Here is a 23043-nt window from a genome sequence, read left to right on the forward strand (position 1 = left end):
AGAGATTACTTACATAAATATTTTAGAAAAGATTTTATTTTTAAGTAATCTCTACACCCGATGTGGGCCTTGAACACAGAACCCTGAGATCAAGAATTGCACGCCCTTCCTACTGAGGCAATCAGGTGCCTCAAAAAACACAATCTCTAAGAACCTGTGCCCCACAAAAGACTGCTAGGATGAAAAAACAAGTCACAGACCTGGAGGAAATATCTGCAAATCATACACCTGATAAAGGACTCACACAAAGAACATACAACGAAGCCTCCAACTTGATTAATAAGTAAATAAATGTGGTCCAATCAAAGCTGGACCACAGACCCAAACGGGACACTTACATATAGAAAGCACACAGGCACACTTGAAACACTCAGCATCACTAGTCCTTGGAGAAACGAGAACCAGAGAGTGACACCGCCTCCCCGCACTGGGACACTAACATGGACACTGACGCTAACAAGTGCTGATGAGGACGGGGAGGAACTAGAACTCTCATCCAGGCTGCTGAAAATGCAAAATGGTTGCAACCACTTAGAAAGGCAGCTTGGCAGTTTCTTCAAAAGTTAACCATGGACCTACCATGGAGCCAGCCTTTGCTCTCCTTGGTATTTACTGAAGAAAAATAAAGGCCTATATGCAAATTCTCACAGCGGCTTTATTTGTAATCATCCCCGACTGGAAACGTCTCAATGCCATCAACAGGTGAATGGGTAGATAACTGGTCCAGCCACACAATGGTATACACTCAGCAACAAAGAGGCGTGAACTGGGGATACATGCAACAAACACCGCTGAATCCAAGTAATCGTGCTAAGGAGCCAGACAAAAAGCAAGAACAAGGTGCATTGACACAAAATTCTAAAAAAGGCAAACTATTTACAACAAAGCTGTTTTTTAAAAGACAATCTTTTTTTTTTTTTTTTTTAAAGGGACAAATGAATAGTTTACAGAAGGATACACAAAAGACACTGAAGTTTATGAAAAGATGTTCATGGCACAAAAACAGATATTCAGATCAATGGAACAGAATAGAGAACCCAGAAATGGACCCACAAATGTATGGTCAACTAATCTTTGACAAAGCAGGAAAGGATATCCAATGGTAATAAAGACAGTCTCTTCAGCAAGTGGTGCTGGGAAAACTGGACAGCGACATGCAGAAAAATGAACCTGGACCACTTTCTTACACCATACACAAAAATAAACTCAAAATGGATGAAAAACCTAAACATAAGACAGGAAGCCATCAAAATCCTAGAGGAGAAAGCAGGCAAAAACCACTTTGACCTTGGCCGCAGCAACTTCTTACTCAACACGTCTCTGGAGGCAAGGGAAACAAAAGCAAAAATAACTTTTGGGACCTCATCAATATAAAAAGCTTCTGCACAGCAAAGGAAACAATCAGCAAAACTAAAAGGCAACCAATGGAATGGGAGAAGATATTTGCAAATGACATACCAGAAAAAGGGTGAGTATCCAAAATCTATAAAGAACTTATCAAACTCAACACCCAAAAAACAAATAATCCAGTGAAGAAATGGGCAAAAGACATGAAGAGACACTTGTCCAAAGATGACACCCAGATGGCTAACAGATACATGAAAAGATGCTCAGTATCACTCATCAGAGAAATACAAATCAAAACCACCATGAGATACCACCTCACACCATGGCTAAAATTAACAACTCAGGCTGTTGGCAAGGATGCAGAGAAAGAAGATCTCTTTTGCACTGCTGGTGGGAATGCAAACTGGTGCAGCCACTCCGGAAAACAGTATGGAGATTCCTCAAAAAATTAAGAATAGAACTACCCTATGACCCAGCAACTGCACGACTAGGTATTTATCCAAGGGATACAGGTGTGCTGTTTTGAAGGGGCACATGCACCCCAACGTTTATAGCAGTGCTATCGACAATAGCCACAGTATGGAAAGAGCCCAAATGTCTGTCGTCAGATGAACGGACAAAGAAGATGTGGTATATACATACAATGGAGTATTACTTGGCAATCAAAAAGAGTGAAATCTTGCCACTTGCACCTATGTGGATAGAACTAGAGGGTATTTGCTAAGCAAAATTAGTCAGAGAAAGACAAATATCATATGACTTCACTCATATGAGGAATTTAAGATACAAAGCAGGTGAACATAAGGGAAGAAAAGCAAAAATAATATAAAAACAGGGAGGGGGACAAAACATAAGAGACTCTTAAATGTAGAGAACAGAGGGTTGCTGAAAGGGTTGTGGGAGTGGGGATGGGCTAAACGGGTAAGAAGCATTAAGAAAGACACTTATTTGGAGGAGTACGGGGTGTTATACATAGGGAATGAATCACTGAAATATGCTCCTGAAATCATTGTTGCACTATATGCTAAGTAAATTGGATGTAAATTAAAAAACAAATAGGGGCGCCTGGGTGGCGCAGTCGGTTAAGCGTCCGACTTCAGCCAAGTCACGATCTCGCGGTCCGGGAGTTCGAGCCCCGCGTCAGGCTCTGGGCTGATGGCTCAGAGCCTGGAGCCTGTTTCCGATTCTGTGTCTCCCTCTCTCTCTGCCCCTCCCCCGTTCATGCTCTGTCTCTCTCTGTCCCAAAAATAAATAAACGTTGAAAAAAAATTTTTTTTTTAAAAATAAAAAACAAATAAATTTTTTAAAAATTACCAAAAAAAAAGAAAAAACGTTCAATTTCACTCATAAGAAAAATGAAAACTAAAATTTCACTGCGGAAATTAGAAATTTCCCATGAATCCTATTGGCTCTAAGGTATGTCAAAAGGTGAGAGGTGGGGACTGGTACTCCTGACACTGCGTGGGGAGTGGCCCTTGGGGAGGAGAAGCCCCATTATTTACTGAATTACGTTTGCAATGATCTTGGACCCAATAATCCCCCTTCTGAGAGATAACGGAAGATTTTCTCCACAAACACAAAGCCATTGTGCATGAGGCCATTAAAGGGGCCATAAGAGCAGTGTGAATGCCTGCAGCTACGGAGTGACCCTGGTGTGGCTGCATGTGGAGAATGACACAGTGGACAAGAGAAGGAGGGTACAGGTGGGACAGGCAGAAGGGGACTTCTGGATAGGTTGTGAAAGGAAAAAAACAAGGTGCAAAAGTATCTACTACATACAGAAGGTCATTTGTGGTGTAAGAACAAAGGGGGAAAGGCACACACACTAGAAATGAATGCAAACAGTTTCCTACTGATAGGTTGAGGGGATGAGGCTTCTCTGAGCTTATCTTTTGTTAATTTTTACTTTAGAACCATGCAAATACCATACTTATTTTTTACATTAAATTAAAAAGGATAGGAAAAATAGTCTCAAAACTGAACCTCTGTAGAAATAAATAAACCTGACTATATGTCAAATTGTTGACATGACCACACCCACAAAATGAATGAACTCAAACCACTACTGAGCACATCAGAAGTATCATTTTTCTAAAGAAAAAGAAACAAAAAGTCACCTCGGAAGGTCTTTCCTAAATAGGCGTGCTATTGGGTGCCATCATTCTCAAACTACTCAGTCAGCACTGGGGGACAGAGTAAATCATTCCACCTAATGTTACTGTACAATGAGGGGCTCTCTGTATGGGCAAGGTGGGGACAGAGCCTTCTAGGGAACACTGCTGAGAAAAGTCTGTCACAGAGGGTGACAATGAACCAAAACCATGGCAGTGCCAGGTGCCCAGGATGATGGAGTTCTCGCTGGGGAAAACAGCCAATGAAATGCTCCTGGGCTGTCCCCTTCAGCCGGAACTGCCTGAGTGAGGTCGTGTGTGTAGCAGGCAGCCCAAATACGAGAAGTGTAAGGCCCAGCAGGCCCCAAGGTCACCAGGACTATAAAAGACAGGACCAGGCTGAGCACCCATGAAACCGTCAGTGCTCCAAGGGGCTGGTGTGGGTCTCACAGGAAAACAGGAGGCATGCCAGTGCAGAACTTACTCAAGGTTCCCATCAAGCATGCTCAGTCACAACTGGGTCCCAGAAATGTTCTAGGAAATGTGAAGTTTTCAACGACAGTCTTTTATTTTTTTAAGTTTTATTTATTTATGTATTTTGAGAGAGAGAAAACTTGATCAGGGGAAGGGGCAGAGAGAGAAGGGAGAGCGAGAATCCCAAGCAGGCTCTGCACTGACAGTGCAAAGTCCAGATGCAGGGCTCGAACTCACAAACTGTGAGATCATGACCTGAGCTGAAGTCAGAGGCTTAACTGACAGCCACCCAGGTGCCCCTCAACTGTAGTCTAAATTAGACTAAAGCATGACTCTCCAGCATGGGAGGAGTAGGGCAAGGGTCCAGAGTTCCCAGGCAAACTATTGGATACAATTCACACAGCATGGCAACGGTGCCTGCGATGAGTGGAGCCCAGCAGGGTTACGGCTCAGTACCAGGAACACATGGCTCCCAGGTAGCCTCCCTCTGGAGGGGAACCTGCACCCCTCAAGAAAGAGCAGGTTTCTGGTTCTGTCACCTGCAGGCTGTGTGGTATTGAGTGGGCCACCCCATCTGAGGAATGGCGAGGGTAATGGCACCCCTTCCTGGCAAAAAGATGCCAGGCCACCACTACACGGAAGTGCTTGCTACCCACAACTGGAATAGGACCCATCCATCACTGTAGGAGCAGCAAATTCTCACCATCCGCCCACAGCACTGATGTGACCAGGGACAGTGCCCTGCCCTCTTCCTCCCACTACTCCACACTACTCCACCTCTGCAAAGGTTCTGGGGAATCTATTAGCCTCTCTGTGTGGGTGCTCTCTCCCCCTCCCCTGGTCAAAGCCCAACTGACCTTCAAATACAGCTTAAACTTCCCTCCAGGGGAGGTTTTTCCTGATGTCCCAGAAGAGGGCAGCACCGCCCAATACCACTAAGCAGATGCTTCCCTCTTACAGCCCTGAGCTCACCAAAAGTGAAGCCAGAACTTATCCTGGGGTGCCTCTTGGGGCAGAAGTGTGTCTGCCAGGCCACCCAGTGGGTTCTCAGGACACTTGTGGGATAAACACACTCAGTCAAAAGGGCATGATGGCTACATACCATAAGTCAGGGTTGTCGGTGCTGTTTTCTATGCTGAATTGTTCGATCTCTGGTCCCACCTGAGCAACAAATCTGGCCAGTTTCTCTGCAGTCTCCATTGTCTTGATGTCAACTATAAAACAAAGCAACTGTCGTGTGTCAGTTCTAGGCTGCTGCTTCCAATTTCAACTTTGGGGGACTATGGAGACTAATTACAGAGACAGCCCTTGTGTCCCCTCACTGCATCCTTGCCCTTTGCCATAGGACTCTGCAGCTCTCTCCGCAAATTGGGACTGGCCCTGGGACTCCTGCTGACCAACAGAATGTGACATAAGGGTGGAACCTGGGCTTCGGAGGTCTCGAGCCCCCCTACTGCCTCTCCTGGAGGCCCAACCCCAACTGTCAGGTGAACAAACCCAGGCTAACTGCTAGGGGGTGATGGGCATGTGGCCCCCATAACCCTGCTACCCCAGCCGATGGCCCCAACCAGTTGCTGCCCATAGACACAAATATAGGCCCAACTGAGTTCAGCAGACTCAGAGCAACACTGGATACCGCCGGTTTGAAGCCACAGTTTGGAATGTTTCGTTATATGGCAGTAGCTAGAGAATGTAGCACTTGTGGACATTTTTTTTCCCCTCTCATTCCCACCTAGTGCTAAGTGACAAATACTGGTCAGGGAGGGGCAGGCCTACTGCAGAGAGAAAAGATAATAGCCAGGAGAAACCAGAAAGTGCAGGTCAGCTAACCCTGAGGATAGCAGAGATCCTAGGGGAAGAAGAGGCAGCAGAATGAGAGACAAGGGCAGCCCAATGGAATGTAAAGAAGGGCAAGAATGAAGTGAGAAATGGATCAAGGAGCTTAAAGCCCCAAGCATGGGCACACGGCACAACCTGGTAGCCAGCAATAGGACCTTGCAGGGAGGCACAGTCACCAGGTAGCTCGCTGAGTCAGGTCCACCCTCAGGACAGGAGGAATACTGCTACGGGACTCGAGGGCGAGCCCCTCTAGGAAACTAGAAAAAAGAAAGTGCCTCCATGTGCACCTGTCCTGGCCAGGTTCCTACTGCTTCTGCCTGCTGTTCAGACCATCCAGGTCGTACCCCCCCCCCCCAACCCTGAAGATTGGTGAATCAGGGCTGAGGCCCAGAAGAGGGGGACAGGAATGAGTACTCACCGTCAGCAGATGGGCAGGGAGAGGAAGTTTGAGGGGCTTCAGAGACTTTCACTCCTGTTAGCTTGGGGGATGGGCCCGAGGCTTCTGGGCTGGGGTCCCCAGGAGAGGGTCCGGCTGGGTCTGGTGGGCAGTCCTTGGCAGCAGCATTTCCATCTGGCTGGGACAGCTTTCCCTGCAATGAACCTGGAGCCTGCCGGGCATGGTGTTTCAGTCTGGCACCCGAGGACAGGAGGGTCTGGGTCCCAGTGGTTGCTCTCCTCACCTTCCAGCCCCGGAGCCCTTGAGTGCGGAGCAGCCCCCGCCGCCGGCTGGGGAGGAGCTTCTTCTTGAGGCTCCGGATTGCCCGAGCATACAGCATGGCCCGGACCGCACACTCTGCTGCTGTGGGCTTTTGATCTGCTCCTGGTAAGGTATGGCTCATCCTCTGCATTTCTGCCAGCTTCAGTTTGTAATATTTATACTCCAGACTACTATCATCAGACAAAAACCTGTATAACAAAACAGGCACCGAAGGATATTGGTTATAACACCACCCGATACCAAATCATTGCTACAACCACATTTCTGCACATCCTTTCTAAGTGGCAGCCTCCCTGCTGCGTGAGAAGCTCTGCTCCATGGACGGCCCAGGTCTCCCATCCTGCCCAGAGTAACTGTAGGGCAACAGGGAGCTCTGATCCAGCACTCGATTCCTCTTTGGGTCCCACCATCACCTGCCATGAAGGAACTCACAACCCCTGGTGGCCTTGTAACACAAACCAGTCACTCTGGAGCCACAGAGACACTGCCATTCTGTCAATTGTAGAACCCATTTTTGGGAGGTGACACCCTTCAAAGGGCCCAGGGCGGCTGGTTACTCAGTAACCCTTCAACAGCATCACTGAGGCCAGAGTGCCATGGCTGTGAAATCATGTGCCAGAGCTGTAACAAGAGCAGTACAGGAAAGAGGAGGAGGCTGAGTCACGAGTACTGACATAGAAAGACATCCACCATAGGGCCAAAGAAGACAGCAAGCTACAGAGGAACACCAACATTGATAAGGACCCCATGAACTTGCTTTGTGTACATACATCCACGTGTATTTACTTTTCTCACACAGGTTCAAAGAATTTAAAGCAAACTTAATTAGCTCTGGGGAATGGATAGAAAAGAGGCATGGACGGAAACTTACACATTCTTCACTTTGTTTCCCATTTCACTGGCCCCTTCTTTCATCTCTGTTAACCCTTCCCTTCTAGGGTCGGGTTTTTTGTTTTTCGTTTTTTGTTTTTTTTTTTGCCATTTCCTTCTAGCTTCATGTGGTGAATGCTTACGTTTACTCTTATTTCTGACAGATGCGTCCCAGTTTGCACTTTTCTCTACATGTGGTTGCAGCTGCATTCGGTGTATAGACCTCCCATGGCTTCTTCCCTCTAAAGAGTTTCCAATATCAGTTCTGATTCCCCTTCACTCCAAAAGTTATTTAGAAGCAGGTTTTATTTTGGTTGTTGCTAGTTTTGACTTTTATGCGTTGGGTAATGTGACCCACATGATTTTCCTTTCCTGGGATGTGTTGAGATTTTCTCTGTGACCTTATATATAACAGGTTTTTGTGAATGTTCAATTTCAGTCTGTGTTAAAGAAGAATGAATATTATTTGGTGGGTATGGCAATATTTCAGGTGGCCTTCAGACTGTTAGACATTAAGAGGCCACTTACTAGGTGAGGTTCCTGATCACCAAGGACAGAAATCGAATGGATGCCAGCTGCCTGCATGAAGCAGGGTGCCAGCAGCACCACGGGACATGGAGTGTCCCTGGCGGGTAGCTCCATGGAACACTCCTGCTGCTGCTATCTGCACAGTTAAAGTCTGGCTGGGTGTGAGGAAACAGGCTGCATGCTGCCTGAGACACTCTGCTGGGCCAACAGCAGCATCCTGCCAGATGGCACCCTAAGAAACAAGGATTCCTACATAAAAGAACACTGACCAACACAGATGGTCTGGTTCTCTCATCAAATGCAGCCCCAGCAAGGGTATCCTTCACCTGGGGCAAAAAGCAGAGTCAGCACCCAGGTCATCCAGAACCCCAGGATGCAGGTCCCTTTCCCCTGGACAGCTCTGATGCCAAGTTCAGTCTGAGGATGTCAGTCACAAATTAACCTCCCCAAGTTCTAGTGGACCATAATGTTAAAAGCATAGAACAAGGGGTGCCTGGGTGGCTCAGTTGGTTAGGCATCCGACTTTGGATCAGGTCATGCTCTCATGGTTCACAGGTTCGAGCCCTACATCGGGCTCTGTGCTGACAGCTCAGAGCCTGGAGCCTGCTTTGGATTCTGTCTCCCCCTCTCTCTCTGCCCCTCCCCTGCTCGTTCTCTGTCTCTGTCTTTCTCTCAAAAATAAATAAACATTAAATAAATAAATAAATAAATACACACACAGAACATTCCCAAGCCAGCCTGCTGGGTTCAAATCCCAGCATAGCCACTTATTAGCCACGAGATTTACTGAATTTTTCTGTGCCTCAGTTCCTCTATCTGTAAGATGGGATGGACAGATGGTAATAATAAACTACATCATCACGTTGTTGTGAGGCTGGAGTTATACACTTTTACTTGTAAGGAAAACCCTTTAAACACTGCTTGGCATTCATTACTGCTCAACAAACATTAGCACATCATCTTTACCTTATACCCGCTCACTGTGTTGTAACTATTCCCTTATTTAGATGACATCTACCCATTTCAGAGAATTATATTCAAGTCTCCTGACACGATACAGAGCGATCAATTCCTCTTGTATTTCCAAATGTTATTTATTCACACAACTCTAAGCTGCGTAGTTCGGGCATCAAGATTCCCAACTGCTGCAGCGAAGCAGCACCTGGAAATTGTGCCTGGGACTTCCAAGTCTGGATAATACCTTACCCAGAGGGTTTGGCCTCTGCTTTCCCCTACCAATCTGAGCCTCTCTAGCTTCCTTCCTTCAGCATGCACACTGATTGAGAACAAGAGCCTGGATGAGAATCTCAACTCTGTCTTACTAGCTTTGTACTCTTGAGGTAAAAGGACTCCCTAGGCCTCAAGTTTCTGGTCTGTAGAATAAGGATGGCATCAGACCCGCCTCATGAGGTTTACGAGGATTCAACCAGTTAGTGCTTAAATCTATAAAGCACTGAGAAGAGTACCAAGTACAGAGAAAGCAAAAGTGTTTGATAATGAAGTTTTCAATAAATAACGATAGAACAGTTAGGTTGCTGGTTTGTTTTTTTAACTTTTAAGTTATATATGCTCACCTCATTCTAAACATGAAAATAATCCAAATGAGTGCAAGAATTCTGTAAAAATAAAACCAAATAAGATCCAACCGTTCCCCTTCATGCTGCTTAAGACCAAACCTCTGGTACTGTTACATGGAAATTTATGCCTTTCAAGCATCTTTAGTAATTACAATAACAAGAATACTAAGTCCTGGGCGCCTGGGTGGCTCAGTAGGTTGGGCATCTGACTTCGGTTCAGGTCACGATCTCATGGTTCATGAGTTTGAGCCCTACATCAGGCTCTCTGCTGTCAGCATAGAGCACACTTCTGATCCTCTGCAACCCCCCCCCCCCGCCCCTCCCTAATGGTTGGTCTCTCTCTCACTCAAAATAAATAACCTTAAAAAAAAAAAAAAAAAAAAAAAGGCAGGGCGTTTGGGTGGCTCAGTTGGTTGAGCGTCTGACTTTGGCTCAGGTCACGATCTCACAGTTCATGGGTACAAGCCCTGCATCGGGCTCCCCGGTGACAGCTCAGAGCCTAGAGCCTGCTTTGGATTCTGTGTCTCCCTCTCTTTCTGCCGCTCCCCCACTCACACTTTCTCTGTCTCTCAAAAATAAATAAATGTTACCAAAAAAAAAAATTAAAAAAAAAAAAAATACTAAGTCCAGTATAGGTACAATGCTGATCAGACAAGGCCTAAATAGACACTGAAAAAAAGAAACTACAACTAGATGTACTATGAGGAAATGTGTAATCTTTGTTAATTAACAAAGGAATATGAGGTAAAACATCACACTATGAAATTATCTCAAAGTCAAAACACAGTTGAGGGCACAGCATGCTTACAGAGGATAGCGAGTGTCAACTGGGACAGATAACCCACAAAAAATAACCTGATGATAAAGATCGATGGTCTCCACCAGGGACAACTCCTGCCCCAGGTGGGTAGCATTTAGGAGGGAGGATTCTACTGGCATCCAGCATCTGGGGGAGGCCAAGGATGCCACTGAATAATCTGCAAAGCACAGGACAGTCCCCACCACAGAGGCTTATCCAGAGTCAGAAGTCAATCATGCTGCAGCTGAGAAACAGTGACAGAGATCAAAGCCTCTAAAGTTAACTTTGGGGGCACCTGGGTGGCTCAGTCGGTTAAGCGGCCGACTTCGGCTCAGGTCATGATCTCGCGGTCCGTGAGTTCGAGCCCCGCGTCGGGCTCTGTGCTGACAGCTCAGAGCCTGGAGCCTGTTTCAGATTCTGTGTCTCCCTCTCTCTGACCCTCCCCCGTTCATGCTCTGTCTCTCTCTGTCTCAAAAGTAAATAAACGTTAAAAAAAAAAAAAAAAAATTTAAAGTTAACTTTGTCTTTAGCCCAGCAATTTCATGCCCAGATATTCCCCTAATAAACTGCCAGAAATGTAGACAGAAAAACAAGCAAAATGTTGTTCATCATAATAGTATTTACAGTGGGGAAAAACTAGAAAGTATCTAAGAACCCACCAATGGGCAATGGTCAAGTATGCTATGGTACCTGCATACGACGGAAGGAGTGCAACCACCGATTAACAGGGACAGTGATGTTACATTTGAAACGCAGGACATACTAAGAGGGAGAAACGGTGGAGGTGAGTGATGGTATCTTTACCTTTTTACTTTTCTCTATTTTTACAAAGGGCATATGCCACTTTTAAAATATTTTCACTTGCAGCAATCTAATCTAGAGATAATTCTAAACACATAAGAAAATATGAGATGTTAAGTGATTCACTGAAGCAGTTTCAGACAGTATATAATCAAAATCATTCTGAAAATCCAATAAGAGAGGAATGGCTAAACTCTGGCCACCTTCTCTATGGAGTGTAAATGCAGCTCTCTGAAAACGCTTATGAAGAATAAAGAATATGAGCATTTTCCTGTGTTCTCTAAAATGAGCAGGAAAAATACATATAAATACATACATACAAATAAAAATAAGAACAGGACAGATCATAGTAAAACCACAGCTACATTAAACAAAAACCCAAACAGCCTACAGTGAGCAGGAAGACTGGAGGCAAACATGCAAAAATGTCAGTAGATGTTGGTGAGCACACAGGTGGCTTCCCCCGACTATCTGTTGTTCCTGATTTCCACCAAAAAGTACTATATTTATGGTCAAAACTTTAATTTTAGTTTTTAAAAATTTTTTTTTTCAACGTTTATTTATTTTTGGGACAGAGAGAGACAGAGCATGAACGGGGGAGGGGCAGAGAGAGAGGGAGACACAGAATCGGAAACAGGCTCCAGGCTCTGAGCCATCAGCCCAGAGCCTGACGCGGGGCTCGAACTCACGGACCGCGAGATCGTGACCTGGCTGAAGTCGGATGCTCAACCGACTGCGCCACCCAGGCGCCTCAAAACTTTAATTTTAAAAAGTTGTTCTATTCATGTGAAGAGTGAATAAGGCAAAAGGAAAGAGTTTAACAAACAGTAGCAACAAGTCACAAACAACTGCTGTGACACATTCCTTATCTTCATGTGCTCTGTGCATGTACCTCTCACCTCATCCTTAAGTCAGAGCAGAGGGTTGAGAGGTTCCATGCCCGGATGAGAGAAGGCCACATGGCATGCCTGCAGGAGGGCCAAGGCTTGAATGCAGGTGAACCTGACCCTCCCTCACGCTCTTCCCACTGGCAAATACCAATGCTCAAAACAGATATCTCACTCGCCCTCGGCACTGGATACCATCACGACACCAAGTTTGCCATGTGTTCTATGGGAGGGATGTGGAGGGCCAAAATTTAAAGACCTACCAGTAAGCAGGGTCCTCCTTGAGAAGAGTTCTCTCTTTGGGAGACAGGCTGCCTCCGACAATACGTGTGACCAGCTGGTCGATAGTGTCCACCACCTTGTGATCTGCTCGCTGAGGAACCGCTGGAACACACAAAAGGGCTTTTCTGAGAAATGCATTGGACCGCGTGGGGCCTGAGACAACCAGGACAGAGCCAGAGACTTAGGATGGAACTTAAGCAGGCACCAGTGACCAAAATCCTCATTCCCGAGAAACCAGCATTGAAAAGAGGAAAGCAGCACAGTATTTTAAAAACCAATATGTAAAATATCTTTCCAAAAGACAGAACAGCATAAACACTAGGAAAGAAAGTCACAAGCTCACGAGGACTATACAGAGCAATGTATGCATATATTCTATAGAAGGAAATGATTTGCAGCAACTCAATTCTGTTTTTCATGTATCGCTTAACTAGAATGTTCACATTCAGGAAAAAATATAAAAGATATAAAACATGTCTAGGTATAAAACACACAAAAAAAATATTTAAGTTATGATTCCCAATATAAAAGAGGTAAGAAAAGATATATAAATACAGACATGTAGTAAAAAAGATTAGAAGGAAATATTCCAGAATGTTAATAGATGTTATCTATGAACGGTAGATTTACCAGGGACTTCATTTTCTTTGTGCTTTAGCTATAAAAAATAAATATGTAGGGGTGCCTGGGTGGCTCAGTCAGTCCAACTTCAGCTCAGGTCATGATCTCCTGATCCGTGAGTTTGAGCCCCTCATTGGGCTCTGTGCTGACAGCTCAGAGCCTGGAGCCTGTTTCAGATTCCATGTCTCCCTCTCTCTCTCTGCCCCTCCCCAGCTCATGCTCTGCCTCTCAAAAATGAATAAACATAAAAAAAAAAAAATTTAAATATGCATGCTTTATAATCAGAAAACATACATATAAATTTGCAAAACAAAATTCCCTAATCAAAAAAGTGAGTGGCCCTAAGGTAGATGTTCATAGAAAATATTTGAATATATGAAAAGAAAAGCATTTCCTAAAGTATAAACTTCCTTCAATATGAATTTTAATTTACAATGCCATCAGCAACGCAGAAGAGCATCTGTGCCCTCAATTAATAAGACTGTTTATTTAGTTTTCTGATATTTGCTAATTTTAATATCACAGAATGGTCTGTTCGGTCATTTGATAAAAACCACTCCAGGAGGTACCTGGGTGGCTCAGTCAGTTAAGCATCCGACTTTGGCTCAGGTCATGATCTTGCGGTTTGCAAGTCTGAGCCCCACATCGGACACTGTGCTGTCAGCCCAGAACCTGCTTCAATCCTGTCACCCTTTCTCTCTGCCCCTCCCCTGCTTCCGCACTAAGGTAAATATTTTTTTTTAATTTTTTTTTTTCAACGTTTATTTATTTTTGGGACAGAGAGAGACAGAGCATGAACGGGGGAGGGGCAGAGAGAGAGGGAGACACAGAATCGGAAACAGGCTCCAGGCTCTGAGCCATCAGCCCAGAGCCTGACGTGGGGCTCGAACTCACGGACTGCGAGATCGTGACCTGGCTGAAGTCGGACGCTTAACCGACTGCGCCACCCAGGCGCCCCGTAAGGTAAATATTTAAAACCAAAAAAAGAATCTGCAAAAACCACTCCTGAACTGGAGAGTTTGCCCGTTTGTTGTGTCGAGTAACTAACTGCATTGTCCTCTCCTTGCCTATGTCCAAGATACAGCTTTGAGCTTATTTTTTTTTTTTTTTTTTTTTTCAACGTTTATTTATCTTTGGGACAGAGAGAGACAGAGCATGAACGGGGGAGGGGCAGAGAGAGAGGGAGACACAGAATCGGAAACAGGCTCCAGGCTCTGAGCCATCAGCCCAGAGCCCGACGCGGGGCTCGAACTCACGGACCGCGAGATCGTGACCTGGCTGAAGTCGGACGCTTAACCGACTGCGCCACCCAGGCGCCCCGAGCTTATTTTAAATATCAGTGTAAGCTTTTTATACCGGATAAATTGATTCTTCAATTGTCGTGCTGTTGCAAGTATTTCCCCTTTGATTATTGGCTCTCATTTTATAGAACTTTTAGTTTTACATGACTTTACAGAGGAGTAAGAGTTCAAAGTCAGAAGCTTTCAAAAACAATACAACTTTTGGATCACTACAACCACCTCTTGAGAAGGTAACCACAAGCAAGGGCCCCAGCTTTGGCCCCATAATCCTCCTCTTGAGACCAAATTCTACAGAGAATTTAAAAAAATAACAGGAAGAGTCATCAAAGCATTCAACCGAAGATGTCATCTCAGCATTTCTAACAGTAATGGAAGCAGCAGCAGAGCAGTGCCCCACAAGACATGGGCTCTGGTGCCATCTACCTGCTGTCCAGACAGCCCAGGCTTGCAGATGTCAATTACTAGGGAACCCGCCTCTGCTTAGCCTCAGAGGCCTCTAGTAAAAGGCAGCATGAGTCTCACATCAAGGGAAGGGTGAGGTAATTTACGTTAGGTCAATATCATGATGCAGCAATTGCTGTAGAAACACAGAAAAAGATCTTTGATAGTCCTGTAAAAGAACAGACTGTAGTGTTTTCAGTACAGCAAGACAGCAGCTGTGGGCAAACCTGTGAAGCAGCAAAACCAGGGAAGGGTGGTGGGCAACTTTAAGTTATGGGAGACTTTTTCATACAAAGTTCTTCAGTACTGACATTACACTGACTTTCCACTCCTCCACTTTAGGGGGTGTGGGAAGGAGGGGTCCTGCTTCGGCCCTGAGCCCACTTCTGGAAGGCTCCCTCTCCAAGAGGTAGGTGTGGCTGCCCATCCATGGTGGGACCTACTCTGTGCCTGATGTAGTCAGGGTTCCATAAGTGTATAGGGGAGTAAAGAGATTCAGGGACAAATAAGGCTTTCCCACATGGCTGGGGCAATGGAAGGTGAAAACTGTCTTGGGGGGAAAAGGACTTCCTCCTCCGGACGTAAAGGGGGGAAATGTGCTTCCTCGCCGGTCACAAAAGCACCACATAATGCTCATGATTTCTGGGTCAGGTCTGGACTATGACAGCATTCATCCTGGGCACTAAGCAGGAGAGAGAAGGGATACCAAATAGCCAGTGTTTATATTACCTCTTTGTTGGCCTTTCTGGAACCTCCTCAAAGCTGATTCGTTAACTGCAGGTTACCAGATGTACCTAAGTGATCTGTCGATCTTTAGCCATTCTAGAAAACTGAGTCACTCAGGGTAGAAAGGTGCTTCTACTACCTGGGCAGACCTGGCTAATCTCTGCCAGTCCCTTGACACAGCTCAAACATGGCCTCCCCAACTCCCCTGGGCTGGGATCTCTTCCATCCTCCTTAATCCTGGCACAGGAGAAGCTGGGTTTTATCATTTCTGTCCCTTAAGAGCCTGGGGACTCCCCAGAGACAGAGCCCAGTGTTCACTTTCCCCTCTAGTAATACCTTAGGGTGGGAAAGAGAGGGATCCTGTAACAACAAGGGCTTCTTAACCTTGGTTGCAGAATGGCACCCCCCCCACCCCCCCCACCCCCCCCCCGCCAGAAGGCAGAGGCAAAACTGTGTACAAATACATGTGCATTTTTCCTGACCAGGGCCACAGCTTTTGATCAGGAGTCTGTGACCCAGAAACATCTAAGGACTTCTGTGGTAGACAGAAGATTCCTAATATATGCTTACAGAATGCATGGCAGACATGTACACTGGCCAATCGGAGTTTTCTACTAAAATTCTGATGTTTCCAGTTGGCTAAAAAATTCTGTGTAAAAATCTCAAAGAAAATAAGAGACATTACAAGAAAACATGACAAACAAACTAATCACAAGAAATAGGAACTTTCGGGGCGCCTGGGTGGCGCAGTCGGTTAAGCGTCCAACTTCAGCCAGGTCACGATCTCGCGGTCCGTGAGTTCGAGCCCCGCGTCGGGCTCTGGGCTGATGGCTCAGAGCCTGGAGCCTGTTTCCGATTCTGTGTCTCCCTCTCTCTCTGCCCCTCCCCCGTTCATGCTCTGTCTCTCTCTGTCCCAAAAATAAATAAACGTTGAAAAAAAAAAAAAAAAAAAAGAAATAGGAACTTTCGCTGCTTTCCTTACCATCACTCAGTCCACTTGGAGACGTGGCCTGGACTTCGGGTTTGGTAGGAGGAACCGTTTTCTCCTCATCTTGGGTTGGCTCGGGTTCGGCTTTCTTGACCTGGAGGGGACACCCACTGCTGACCAGCCAGGCCTTCAGGTGATCGATGTACTCTCTTCCAAACAGAGTAGAGTCCTCAAAATTTGGAAACGCGGCAGGAGAGGGAGCTAGATCTTGGAGGCCGACAGCTTCTAAGATTTTCTCTTGCCGGAAAGAAGAGGCCAAGGAGAAAGTCTGTCCCAAGAGGGCTAGAGATTTCCGGCAGAGAGAATTGGTGGTCTCCAGGGCAACAGCCAAGTCCAGGGGATTGCTGAGGGTCTTCATTTTGACACTCAGCTCATAGGCATTGCAGGCCATGAGGAGGGGTGTGACACTCTTCAGAAGCCGGTCTTGAAGCCTCATTATATACTTGTCAAAGGGCTTTATGATTTCAAAAAAGCAATTTTTGGTCTTCACAGCACCTTTGTCTAAAAGCATATTTAAAAACTCGTTATCAACTCTGGGTGTTTTCAAAGCAGAGTGCTTTAAAAATTTGATAGTAAAAAAGCAAAAATCTCTGTGCTCTGGTTTTAAGGAGCATTTGAATGAAGCGAGCATTTTAGCACAGGTTTCGGTTTCGAGTTCAAAGAGAGTCTGGAAAAGCTGGGAAAATTTAACATCATCTTTTATGGTGTGGAATCCTGCCCACTTGATTATTTCTATCCCAAATCTCGAAAAAACATCAGACTTATCTATGAGGTCAAAGCTCATCTTTCTTCTGGGGAGCCGAATATCCTTCAGACTGAGCCCCAAAGGGATCTGAGTAGGAAATTGGATATCTTCTGTCCCTGGGTTCGTCCCCAGGGTCACATCAGGACTTGAGGTGGTTTTCTGGATTTGGTTGGTGCCCTGAGTTTTGGGAGTAATACGATTTACAGTGGGTACTTTTTTCGTACTCACACTTCTTAGTGTGACAAGCTTTCCAACTCCCCCTTTAGATGGGAGGAGGCCCTGAGTCTCCCCCTTTCCTAAAAGGGCCCCCTCCTGGTCAACGATGTTTAGACCCCGGCCTCTGCCCTGGACTTGGCCACTGCCCCTCAGCACAGAGTCTGTCTCCCCTGGACGGTCCACGTCGTAATCCCGACTCTCTTTCTCCAAACACTCTTTCTCAATCAGCCGGGAGGAACCGAATTCCCCCAGTAGTGCAGAAGGACCAAAACTATACTCCTGCGACCAGGGGGATTCTTGAGAAACAGGGTGGCCAAAGTCTTGTTCCCAAGAGCCACGGAGTGCAAATTTCCAGTCCTGAGAACGGAAATGTCCCAATTTCCGGTGGCCAAAAACTTGGTCTCGGGAATCAGAGTGGGAAAATTCCAGATCCCGGCCACATTCTTTGCGAAAGAAGCTGTCTTCACTTACAGAAGGGTTGCTTGATCTGAAAGAAGGTCCTGGAAATACATCACCTCTCAGGCTTTCTCTCCCAGTGTCTCGAGGGTGGGCTACAGATCCAGCCAGAGTGTATCTGCTGTCACTAGGAATGTCATCATACATATCTGCTCTGGCTCGTGGGACTGTCCTTAGAAGATCTGAAATAAACGATCCAAAGAAGAACACAAAGGTAATTTAGACCAGAGGCTGCAAACGGACAGTCCACAGACCATCAGCCAGCAAGGGGACTTTATCTGCCAGAGCGCAGTATTTATTTCCAACATTTAAAATAAGTGTGGTTTTATTTAGAAATCTGGGTTTACTACTTATAAAAACAGAAGAAGACCTACAACCACTGGGCACACACATGCCCTGATGACAGTCCACAGAGGCTGGGCAAAAGTGTCCCTCACTTATTTGGCCTTCCTGTCCGGGTTCTGTAGGGATCTTCTTTTAAACTAATGGAAGGGTGTCTGGTCCCCAAATAATCTGGGCCTCTTTACTAAAACTGGAGTGCTTGTATGTTTCTACTTCTACCACACAGAAGACAGGTTTGCAGGAGGCTATTTGCCCTCCCTGCGTCTAAGGAGTGTTGGACCACAGTGCCACTGAGGCAGAAGCCACGGCTGACACTTCACACCCCACAGCCGACCACAGCGGAGCACTTGACCCAAAGGTGGCAGATAGGCTCCCCGTGGAAAGGTCCACTGGGCCAACCAATCTTCTGAAATAACAAAGGAACTAAGAGGGGACACAGAAGCTAAACAAGCCACAGCAAGAGAGGCCATAATGAAAACTGAACAGTGTGTGTAGAAATGAGAAAAATAGGAACCTAGATTTGCATTTGCTTATTCAAGTAACTAACTCTTGATTTTGGCTCAGGTCATGATCCTAGGATGGGCTCCACACTGAGTGTGGAGGCTGCTGAAATCTCTCCTCTCTCTCTCCCCTGCTCATTTTCTCTCTAAAATAACATTTAAAAAATTTAAATAATTAAAAGAAGTGAACTATGGGCATATGGGAATAGCAGACCTCAGGGAGACTTTGCAGAGTAGCTTCCTAACGTTCTAGCTTGTGAATCAGAACCTATTACCTAGTCAAGAAGTCAAAAGAGAGAGAAAGATACCAGGAAGTACTAACGGGCCAAGAGGCCACAGGAAGCTAAAGCTTTATATAAATCCAAGTTTATGCATTCAACAAGTACTTACTAAGCAACTAATATGTATGGGCACTGCTCCAGGCAACGTAATTATAGCAAGGAAAGGAGACAGTAAAGTCTCTACCCTCCTGGATTTGTCAGTTGAGGGAGCCAAACAATAAACAAAAATCCATCACGTGTAAGAAAGTTCCAATAGGAAATATCCAGCAGGAAGGAACACAAACAGGGGAAGCCATTTTCAGACAGGCTGATCAAGGTGGGTAGCTCTAACAATGTACCTGAGCAGCAGAGGCCTGGTGTGAGAGGCCAGACCGCGCGGTTATGGAGGAAGCCTTCCACGCAAAGGGAGCATGAGCACAAAGCCCTGCAGCAGGACTAGCAGGGAACGAGTGTAGCCAGAATGGAACAGAGGAACAAGGGGCAAAGCAGTAAGAAGGCAGCTCCTAGATTCTGTCGTACACTGGAGCCCTTAGGGACCCCCAGGCATCCTGATTTAATTGATTAGGAGAGGGTGTGGCCTGAGCAGTAGGATTTTTAAAGGGTCCCCAGATAATTCCAACAAGCAGCAAAGTTACAGAACCACTATGACACAAAATGTGAACAGAACAGGAGTACCAGATCAAGTGAGGCCCTCGATGGACTCTACAGTTTACTCTGAACAAGATGGAAAGCCATGAAGGGGTTTGGAGTAAAGGGATGACTTCGTTGGCTGCTGCTCAGGGAACTGACCACAAAAGACAAGAGTGGATATGGATGTTCCAGCAAAATCCACCGGGATAGTCCTGGTATTGACAGCTATTGATGGCATGAATAGGGCACAGCATTAAAGGAAGAGTAGAGGCTGGAGTCTACACAACAGGATTTTCCAATGCCTTGTAAACCAATGCAGACTAGAGCAGATACAGTGAAAGGCTGACCAATGGACCACACGGCTAGCTCTGTGACAAAGTGGTGGTTCCAGAACCATCCAGCATCCTATTGGTTTCTGAGTACAGATCCCGCCCCCCATTTTTCTTGACAAAACTAAGATACGTATTGATGTTTGAGTCTCTAGGTAAAAATAAAATCTCCACATATACGTGTATGTGTGTACATATATGTATAAGTATATACATATACACACGTGAGTACACATGTCAAGATGTAAGTATTCAGGATTACACGAACATATCACCAGAAGAACCGAAAGATGCACAAATCTGTGGTGACACAGATACGGTTACTTCAGAGGGCTAAGGAAGCAGCTAAGAACTTCTAAATTTTTATTCCTAACTACTTTATAATTCTTCCAATCCTTCGTAACGGGAATGTATTTGTGTACCACTCAAGCAATTTTTAAAAACTCAGAAGCTGAAGACAGCTTCTAACCTCCAGCTTCTCCACATCCAAAGCACACAAGTCATCCCTACCCCAAGCACTTAATTCACTCAACCAACACTGAGGAAGTTTCCTTGGTGGAGACCGGCTCAGGAGTGGGCGCGGTGAGTAGCACAGACCTGAAGGAGGCCTGGGGGAGGCTGGCCCACCTCAGAAAAGTAAGGGCTCAGCACACTGCCCTAGGACTCGGAAGAACAACCAAACCAACCTCAAAACCTGCAGGAGCTTCCAGGGGGAAGGCACCAGCAAGCTGGGTCTTAGCGCCTGAGGGAATTAACCAGGCTGGGCTGGGGAGGGATTCAAAGGCAAGGACAGGCAGCACAGTGTCCCTGAAACATGAGCCTCAAGGCAGGAGATGAGGGCTGCGACCCTCGAGCGCCGCGGTGAGGAACCTCCCTGTCATCCTACAAACTCCGTGCACACCATTTTTTATTCTGCTGGCATGACATTTCAAAACTTTCCAAAGGGAAGGTTTTCAGGCAGGGCCTACACTTGGCAGCCTCCCATGCCCTTGTCTCGCACACATCACTGTTACCTGGCTGTTCCCGTACTTGTCTGAGGATGTGACCCCAAAATGGGGGGCCCCAAGAGTCCAAGTAGGGCCTTGGCCCAGCAAGGCCGGCATTAATAGATCAGCGGGGAGGGCAGACTTGAGGGGAATGAAGCCAGAAGCCGAGAGACTGTTGAGGAGATTCTTGCAATAATCCAGGTGAGAACTAGTAAGAGCTCAGATCTGGGCAGCAATGGTGGGGATGGAGCCGGGAGACTGATTCAAGAACCCTCCTTTAGGTGGGGGAGGATGCCTGGGGCGGAGAAGCTTCAGAGAATGACAATACCCACTTCCGCGTGATGAGCTGACAGGGGGACCAAGAGAAAAGTTTATCTCCCCTCGACAAATAAGGAAGGTAGGATCAAAGAACTCCAGAGTGTGCCCAAGGTACCGATATCCTCCTGCCCTGACCCTAAAAGCATGCCCCGTAACTACCCTCCCACCAAAGAAACCAAGCACTTTAATTCACCTTGAGCTTTAAACTGAAGAGCTTCACCTACGGCCTCACCACTGGGGTCCATGTGATATCGGTTAGCTTTTTCTTGCAAAACAGCATCAAAAGTCTCCTGTGCAATTCGCCTAGCTGCCATGTTTCTCTGACCTGTAGTGAGAGGGGAAAAAAAGACACTAAGAATGACAACTAATGCTCACATGGCCCGCTCTATTTCACCTAACCCTCAAAGTAACAGGACAAGTAATCGATAACTCAACATGGTGCTGCAGAGGGAGGCCAGATTATTCTACGGGGGCTTCTGCCCTCACAGAGTTCACAGGGGCGTTGGCTGAGGAGCAAACCAAGCATTGTGATCTTAGACAATTTATTTTGCTTCTCTGAGCCCATTTCCTCAGAATCCCTACCTGTTGGGGTTACTGCACGTAAGAGCGTAGGCGGTGGGGACCATACCCCTGGCACGTGGGATCTTTAGGAGAGCTGCGATCTTTCCCATTTCTATTTTCCTATTTCACAGACACGCAAAGAGGATCTGAGGACTGACTTGCCCTCTGAGAGGAGCCTCTCAACCAACAAGTGACTGGAGGAGTCCCTGACTGGTGACAGAGCTTGCTCTGTACCAGGTCCTCTGGTCGGAAAGGGACTCTCACAATCTCGTTTACTTCTTCCAACAACCCAGTGAAAAGCGGGTGCTGTTATAAACGACACTATACAGAAGCAAAGATAGACTCGGGCTAAGTGACCCACCCAAGGTCAGACAGCCCAGACTGAAACCTGGCAAACAGGGCACGGGTAGTGGGGACAAAGCCCTGAACGCTGACGGGGAAAAAGACGGGAGAAGCAACAATGAGGAATCCAGCGGCTACCTCCTTAACCAAAATATCCCTTCCATCTTGAAACATCCAACCTCAAGACTCAAACCTGCCCTACCTCATAGTCATTTCTTACACCCATCACCCCCTTTGCTCATCCTTAAGCCCTTTTCCTGGGGCGCCCCTTGTTCGGTGCCATCGAAGGGCAGGGTCTCCTAGCCAGGGGGCTCCGGATCAAATCGAGTGACCTAACCTTTTTACGCCTCCATTTCCCCATCCATGGAATGGGCAGCTCGTGGTGGGGGCTGCTGTGGGGAGTGAACCAGGTAAAAAATGGTAAAGGGCTCGATACAGCGGCTGGCCGCTGTAATCCCCGTACGGGCTGCGTGGAATGAATGGACGAAAGAACCCTTCGGGCGTGGCCCGCCTCCTACCGGCCTAGCCTCCGAAGACGAAGAAAAGGGGGCGTCGGGCCTGGGAGGCCGAAGACCGCCCCCCAGGCCGACCCGGCCGGGACGCCGCCGATGCGCAGCGCGAGGGCCGTGCTCGCGGCATCACGCCCCGCGTTCCCCGGGGCCGAGCCCGAGCCTCCCACCCCGGGGCCCGCCCACCGACGACGCCCGGGCCCAGGCCTCACCCCGGACCCACCGCGCGCGGAGCCGCCCCCGCCGCTGCCTCAGGCTCCTCACCCGCCGCCGCTGCCGCCGCCGCCGCGCGAGGCGGGGACATGCAAATGAGCCAACGGTCTCCGCAGCGCCGCGCCGCGCACGCGCAAGCTACCGCCGAGCTCTGGTGCGCATGCGCAAGCGGCCGCCGCCAAGTCCTCTTGCGCAGGCGCGCTGCTCGCTTCTACAAGGCAGACGCTCCCGAGGCAAAAGATTAATTTGTTGGGGGCGGCGGCGACGGGAAGCGGCCGTCAAAAGACGGCACAGACGCCGCCTCT

At 47.1% G+C, this 23043-nt stretch overlaps 1 protein-coding gene across 12 annotated transcripts in view; it reads right to left on the reverse strand.

Moving 5' to 3' along the window:
* The window catches only part of SUGP2 (SURP and G-patch domain containing 2), a 33438-nt gene that overhangs the window by 10279 nt on the left and 116 nt on the right, over nucleotides 1-23043 (reverse strand). For 3 of the 12 annotated variants that reach the window (XR_006716748.1, XM_045496743.1, XM_045496744.1), the window contains exons 1-6: nucleotides 22790-22950; nucleotides 21307-21438; nucleotides 16305-17909; nucleotides 12215-12335; nucleotides 6190-6677; nucleotides 5035-5146 (exon numbers count right to left, since the gene is read on the reverse strand). Coding sequence is in view for 10 of the 12 variants with exons in the window: in XM_045496743.1 (XP_045352699.1) it covers nucleotides 5035-5146; nucleotides 6190-6677; nucleotides 12215-12335; nucleotides 16305-17909; nucleotides 21307-21438; nucleotides 22790-22829 (2498 nt within the window). In the remaining 2 variants the exon portion in view is untranslated. The other 9 variants (XM_045496750.1, XR_006716749.1, XM_045496745.1 and 6 more) reach the window with 9 other exon arrangements.

Source organism: Leopardus geoffroyi, chromosome A2 (assembly GCF_018350155.1).
Source record: "Leopardus geoffroyi isolate Oge1 chromosome A2, O.geoffroyi_Oge1_pat1.0, whole genome shotgun sequence".
Classification (NCBI taxonomy): Eukaryota; Metazoa; Chordata; class Mammalia; order Carnivora; family Felidae; genus Leopardus; species Leopardus geoffroyi.